This window comes from Lutjanus erythropterus, chromosome 20 (assembly GCF_056507025.1).
Source record: "Lutjanus erythropterus isolate fLutEry1 chromosome 20, fLutEry1.hap2, whole genome shotgun sequence".
Lineage (NCBI taxonomy): Eukaryota > Metazoa > Chordata > Actinopteri > Lutjaniformes > Lutjanidae > Lutjanus > Lutjanus erythropterus.
The window spans coordinates 35,192,501-35,199,803 of NC_139336.1; the positions used below are offsets into that span (position 1 = coordinate 35,192,501).

Consider the following 7,303-nt stretch of genomic DNA (forward strand, 5'->3'; position numbering starts at 1 on the left):
ACACACACACACAGAGACACACACACACACACACACACACACAGACACACACAGACACACACACAGACACACACACACACACACACACACACACAGGGGTTGAGGATTGTTGCAGCTGTCAGTGTTTTTCTGTTCAAAGAGCAACATGTTGTTTCCTTCATTGATCTTTTATCACCATCTTGTGAATCTAATCTTGGAAAAGTGTTTTGTAAATAAAGTTTATTACTTGTCCCTGACGTGTTCAGTTTAGTTAGCGTTAGCGTTAGCGTTAGCATTAGGATGGTGCGGCGGTGTTACCGAAGGCGGCGGCGGGGTCCAGCTCTCCCGTCGGGAGGTCGGCTCTGGTGAAGTCTCGGCTCTTGTCGTTATTGTACTTGACATTGAGCGCGCTCAGTTTGGAGAAGTCGATCCTCAGCGTGCAGCAGCCGTTATAGATGTTCTGTCCGTCCAGAGACTGAAAGACAGGAGGACACACAGCTGGCATCTGATTGGACCACAGCTGTTATTGAGATGCAGTCCGAGTGTAAACAGCTGATGAAAAGGATGTAAACATGTAAACATCTGTGTGTGTGTGTGTGTGTGTGCGTGCACGTGACTCACAGCCTTGGCGTGCTGAGCGTGCACGGCGTCACTGAACTGCAGCAGAGCCTGAAACTGATTATTTCTGGTGAAGGTGATGATCTTCAACACAGAGCCGAACTTCGTGAAGATCTGAAACAAACAACAACAACAACAACAACAAGTCAACAAGTCAGTAACAGAAATGATACTAACTGTAATTAATAAATCAATCAATCAATCATAGAGCAGCGATGAGCGACCTGCTGCAGGACCTCCAGTGTCACCGGGTAAAATAAATTCTCCACGATGATTCTCAGGACGGGACTCTGACCAGGAGCTAAGCCCCGCCCCTCTCCTCCTGACGCCATGTTCCCAGAATGCACTGCTGCTGCACTGATGGCCTGCAGCGCTGCTCTCTGTCAACAAACAAATCTGAAGTTTTTACATAAACTAGAACAAGTGAAACAGAATCTGTGCTGGTTAATATTAATAATATTATTCATATTAATAATATTATTAATATGAATAATATTATTAATATTATTAATATCACCACATGGGTTCTACTGAAATGATTAACTTTTACTTTCATTATTTCTATTTTTCTGAGTTGAATTATTTCTCTGTGCAGCACTTTAAATGTACGAAGAAAGAGAAGAAGAGCTGCTGCTCCTCACCTGATTGGTCAGGTTGTCGGTCTTGAGCTCGCGGTGGTTGGAGTACTGAATGAAGATTGGCTGGTTCCTGATGGTGGGCGGGGCCGAGGTGTAGTAGTTCATCATGGTGACAGCGGCTTCCTCCGACGCCATTTCTAAAAATCCCTAAAATCAGATGTTATTACATCAACATGAAAACTTCAGTACAAAACAAAGAGAAATCAAATCAACAATAATAAAGATGCAACAATTTATTGATTATTGAATCAAAACAGTTTTGATCATTGATCTGAGGTGTGAATATTTTCTGGTTTCTGAGGACGTCATCTCGGACATTTTGATTGACATTTTCTAAGACTGATTGATTGATTGATAGTAATTCATTAATGGAGAACATGATCAACAGATTCATTGACAGTGAAAATAATCATTAGTTGCAGCCTGAAAACATAACAATGATTAATAATTGATAGGTAATTAAACTTCAGTTCAGAGGCTGTGTTCCTGACTTGTCAGCCGGGGTGTAAATAAATCCTCATATTGATATTCTTTACAAATATGTCCATCATATAAAACACATAAATACATTTTTTTGCAACACTTGTGACAAAGACCAACAAAACTTTATCGTCCAAAATGACATCAGGTCACTGAAACAGCAAAGATTCATCAATATTTTTAATGAAAAGAAAAAAACAGACAAATATAAAATGTGAATTTAAAAACAAAATCAAATATAAAACGCTGCCTGTGAAGTAAACAAATAAATACAATCTACTTTATGTTCGGTTCTATGAGCAGGTTCTGTCACAGACCATCAGACTCTACTAATAAATAATAAGATGATGTAAAAGACTCAGCAACACCGTGTGTCATTTCAGGCTGTGACGAGAACCGCAGACCGCGGTCATGTGATGCGTACAACAGGGTAGAGCTCATCATCATCATCATCATCAGCACTCATTTTATTTTGAAAGGTTTGTGGAACACGTTTGAGATCAGGGCCAGAAAATATTCACATTAGCAGCTGTTACAGATGTTCCTGTGTTAGCAGTTAGCGGTTAGCGGTTAGCTGTTACCTGGTTTTTGGCCTTCAGCGTTATCAGCTTACTGACTCGGCCAAAAGGAAGCGCCAGAGCGAGCACTTCCTGTTCAGAGACGTCAGCAGGAAGCTGACGCAGGTGAAGGACCCGAGATGGGACGCACTGAGCGCGCTCAGAAACACACAGCCTATCAGTGCCATCCACTGTGGGTGAACACACACACACACACGCATGCACGCGCACACACACACGCACGCACACACACAAAGACAAGTCCAGTAACAGCAGTGGTGGAACATATTACATTTACTCGATTACTGCACTTAAAGACAAAACCCAGGTACTTGTATTTTACTTGAGTATATCTACTGTATACTTTTTACTCCTTTTCACCGTGTAACATTAACTAACCTTTTAGCTAGAGACAATATAAGAGAGGCTTTTTGGTTTGTTTGTGTTTTTATTTTTTAGCTAGTTAGGAAACAAAGTAATGTTTAGTTAACTTTTTGGCAAACTAGTAAACAATATAATCAGTGCTGTCAATTGATTCAAATATTCAATCGTGATTGATCACAAAGTAATCACATATTTTTTTATTTGTTCAAAATGTACCTTAAAGGAATATTAGTCAAGTGCTTAAAATGTAATTCAAATGTAACTTTATTAAATAAAATACATTAACCAAAATCAATGACAAATATTGTCCAGAAATCTTCAAAGTCACTGCATTTCATAAAAAATATGCTCATATAATAATATTAAAATCCATCAGTCCATCAGGCACAGATAAACATATTGATCTGATCAATTTAACATTAAGACACTAAAACTTCAATAGAAAAGTCAATAGAAGTTTCTCTGGTTCACTGCAGGCTTCAGATTTAAAATTCAAACACCACAGAACCTGCAGTGTTTTAGGAAAAGGTTCATATTTACATGCATTTATTCATTTCTTTAGTATTATTACTGTTCATAATAGTTCATTTCTTGTCCTCTGAGGAGAAAAATCCTCTCCTTTATTCAGTTCAGTGTTTAATGATGAAAAGTGTTTTTGTATTAAAGCATCAGTGAGGATGTTTTATTCCACAGCAGACAGTAAACTGCACACAGACACACTGAGGACATGAAGAGGACAGAGACAAACGTTTCATGGAGACGAGCGTCTGTCAGTTTGGTCTTTACAGAGACAGATATTTTAATCTGTAGTGTTTAAACCACAGAACTGTACAGTAACATCAGGATTCATCATCAATAAAGTTTTTATATCAGTCAGTACTTCACTCGCTCGCCCCTCCTCCCTCACTGTTACCATCAATCAGCAGGAAGTAATCAAGTATTTAAAAATACACAAATCAGACTTGGAGTAAAAAAATCACAAACCACAGAAGAACAGTAAAATGATTCATGATCATAAAAAGTTTTCATATCAAGTCGACACGTCTGTCCATATTTTCTGTCTCTCTCTCTGATTCAAACTATTGATCAGACCAATATAACAGAACGTGTGTTAATCACGCATCAAAAAAATGACTTTGTTATTAATGTGTTAACTAAGACAGCCCTAAATATAATGTTTAGTGAACATTTTGTTAGTATTATTTCTATTAACATTTGTTTTTGGGTAATCAAATATCTCCATATTGATTAAATTCTATTAAATTTCAGTTTAACTCACTTTACTTAATTGACTAAACTGAGATTAGTTTTTCATTGTGCTACAGAGCTCTGCTTTACTTTAAATCTGGATTTACTCATCTTAAACCTGGTTTAACTGAACCTTGATGAGAACTAATCTTAGATTAAATGAATCTGTGTGCTCCAGTCTTTGTCCTTCTTTTACTGTCAGTACATTTTGCTGATAATAAAGTTTTGATAGCAAGATTTTAACTTGTAGTGGAGTATTTGTATCTGAATACTTGTTCCACCACAAGAACACAGAGACGTCAGTAACTGACTTCACAGTGAGGAGGAGGTTTACTGACAGGGACAGACACAGAGACAGACACAGAGGCTGGTCTCACCTGTGGACAGGTTGGAGGTGCTCATGTTCGCAGAGCAGCAGGGGGCGGAGCTGAACGCTGATTCCTGCAGACACAAATGTAAATAAAACAACGTTAACATGTTAGCATGTGTGTTCCTCAAGTCTGCTGCAACACTCCATCAACATTTTGATCATTTGAACTGTCATAAACATTTACTGCTTATAACGATTATTAATGATTCATTATGACACATAAACAGACACTAACTCGTTCATAAACATTCTGCATCAATTTCGGCTCCATGTAAAGTCAATAAATGTGAACTGAACCGTGTGGCCTGAACAAAAACACTCTGCAGCAGGAGGAACATTTCACACGAGAACATGCTGATGTCAGAACACAACTCAACAGAACAGGTTCTCCATCAAACACTTTGATTATTGGCCATAATGTCGGAGCCTGACCACCAGCAGAGAATATCAAATACACACGACACAAACTACAACGCTCTACGACACTGTTATTAACTACAGGAACACTGCAAAAATGACAAACGCTCATTTCAGAGGAAGTGATGTCATTTGCAATGGTTTACGGGAAGTATAGTTTCTTGATTCTTAAAAATAACTCTTTAGTTTCACAGACCAACCACTAACATTAGCCATAGCTGCTAACATTTGCTACAACTGCTAACATTAGCTACAATCACTAACATCAGCTACACAGAACATCTGCTAACGGTAGCTACAAAAAACAAATGCTGATGTTAGCTACACAGACCAAATGCTATAATTTGAGGTAATCCAAAAGTAACAGACAATAATCAAATTACTTTAACACATGGATACTTGGATTAGGTTACTGACTACATTTTAACAGGTAATCAGTAACTGTATCAGATTACATGTTGAAAGTAACCCTGCCAGCCCCGGCGACGGCCATGTTGTTGTTGGTGACATATATTGTACGAGACCAAACGGTTGTAGTTCAACAAACTGAAACTTTCTTGACCTGTAAAATTTTCTTTTCAATTAACAAACATCATCTTTGTGACTCATGACACAATTCAAACACGATCAAAACAGATTTATCTCTGGCCTTCACCGTTCATATGTTTTCTGAAGTTAGGTCACGTGGGGCACAGAGAAAGGGGCGGGACTTCACCTCTAACTTATGTTTCAGTTTTTATGAACAGTTAATCATTAGACAGGTTAAGTCATGTGACCTGTAAACACTCGCGGACATTTTAAAGACTAAAACACGAGCAGATTCAGAAAATCAAAGTATCACTCTGCAGTACTTGTACACAGTCTGTTGTGTACATATACACGCTGCAGTTATCGCGGGACTTCAGCCTCTGTATCGTCACTCTTCGCCCGCGACACTTCCAATCAAAACAAAAACAGAAAAAGAGAAACAGGAGCGAAAAATAGAGCGCGAGGAGCGGTAAAATGTAACGTAGATCAAAGGAGCAACGGTTCTGTAGCGGGAAAATGTTTCGGTAAACAACAACAACAAACATGAGCGAGGGGTTGACGCCAGAGGCTCGCGCAGGTGCGGTTCAGTCACCAAGGAAACGCGAGGAAGGAAGGGGGGTGGGGGGGCACGGCGGGAAAGTGTCCTCGCGCTCACCCGTCCATGGTCCGGTGAGGATGAGGAGGAGGAAGAAGAGGTGAGAGGAAGAGTTGTTTTGGACCCCGAGCCCACCGCTCCGCAGCCAAGCAGCAACCATGGAGAACAACGAGCTCACTTCCTGTTTGGTGACGTCACGGGAGAACATGGCGGCTGGCGCGGACACGCCTCAGATCCACACATACAGAAGGATCGATAATAAGTCCGTTTAAACAAAGAGAAGAACACGTAGAACGTTCAGAAGTGATATTCTGTGCTAAGTTATTGTTTTATTTTCTGTTTGTTGTCTCCTGCAGTGACGTTTTATTTACTTATTTATTCATAATTATCTGTATTATAGTTTATATTTTCTGCTTGTTCCTCAGGTGTCTGAAGTCTCTGCATGGAGCTTTTATCTTTTTTATTTTCTTTTACCTTTATTTAACCAGGAAATACTTTCTAACAGCTGCTGACAATTTGTATTTGTTGTTTTTTGTTTTGTTTGTTTTGTTTTAGCCTGATTGAAAAATGAGTAAGAAAAAAAAAGATTTAATGAAGGGAATTATACAGAAACCAGTTTTAGTTTCATTGAGTCATTTGTCCTCCAATAATCACAGAATACTTTCATATGATCACTTTTCAAATAAATTCAACTCTGTAAGAGAAGATTTCTTTCTGTTAAAATGTCAAATAAATCTTTGTTTTCACTCAAAAATGATTCAAACTTCAACCAACTTGACAATTTAAAGAACGATGCTGAGGCTTAAGTTTAGTTTCATGTTTCATTTGCTTCATTTTCACAACAAAAAAACCAACATGATGCAAAAACATTTCAGCCTCAAATGAGGAGATAATTCAATAAAAAACATTTTACACAGTAAATAATAATAGAAAAGGGAAACAATCAAAGGCACAATGTGTTTTATATGTGATTTACCTGCAGACACACCTGAAGAGTTTCACATCCAAACACAACATGTTCAGGAAGTGAAGCAAAAACTTTGTTCATGATGTCAACAATACATCTGGAAACATCTTCCTGTCATTTTTTATGAAAAGGGGGCGTGGCTTCAGACTGAGCTGCAAAACATACAGTTTATACTGATGTCATCCTGGAATTTCTTGAAGAAAGTTTACAGGGTAAAATTTCTGTATAACTTAATGTAAAGTTCACATCATTTCAAATTTCTCTGTTTAGAAGTGCATGAAAAATAAAAAAACTAAATTATAATGATAATCACAGAATAATCTAATACCAGTTTGATTATATTTCAAATCAAATTTAATAAACAAATATAACAAACAGTCGAGGAACATTTGTGCTCTAGATACGAGGTTTACACCCATGTGATGTCACACACCTTCAGACTGTCTGTGGTTCAACATTTAAACTCACAGAAGAAGAAGAAGAAGATCTTTACAGCAGTGGTTCTCAAACACAGGTCTGGGG

At 38.2% G+C, this 7,303-nt stretch overlaps 1 protein-coding gene across 2 annotated transcripts in view; it reads right to left on the reverse strand.

Annotated features, from left to right (window-relative positions):
• The window catches only part of LOC146308875 (polypyrimidine tract-binding protein 3-like), a 9,714-nt gene extending 3,691 nt beyond the window's left edge, over positions 1–6,023 (reverse strand). Inside the window, exons 1-7 of one of the 2 annotated variants that reach the window (XM_084745793.1) lie at positions 5,875–6,023; positions 4,282–4,345; positions 2,297–2,463; positions 1,239–1,382; positions 822–977; positions 601–711; positions 298–454 (exon numbers count right to left, since the gene is read on the reverse strand). In XM_084745793.1, coding sequence (XP_084601919.1) covers positions 298–454; positions 601–711; positions 822–977; positions 1,239–1,382; positions 2,297–2,463; positions 4,282–4,306 — 760 coding nt within the window. In that variant the 5' untranslated portion in view covers positions 4,307–4,345; positions 5,875–6,023. The remainder of the gene's footprint in view (positions 1–297; positions 455–600; positions 712–821; positions 978–1,238; positions 1,383–2,296; positions 2,464–4,281; positions 4,346–5,874) is intronic. The other variant, XM_084745794.1, reaches the window with a different exon arrangement.
• Between the last annotated feature and the right edge of the window lie 1,280 nt (positions 6,024–7,303).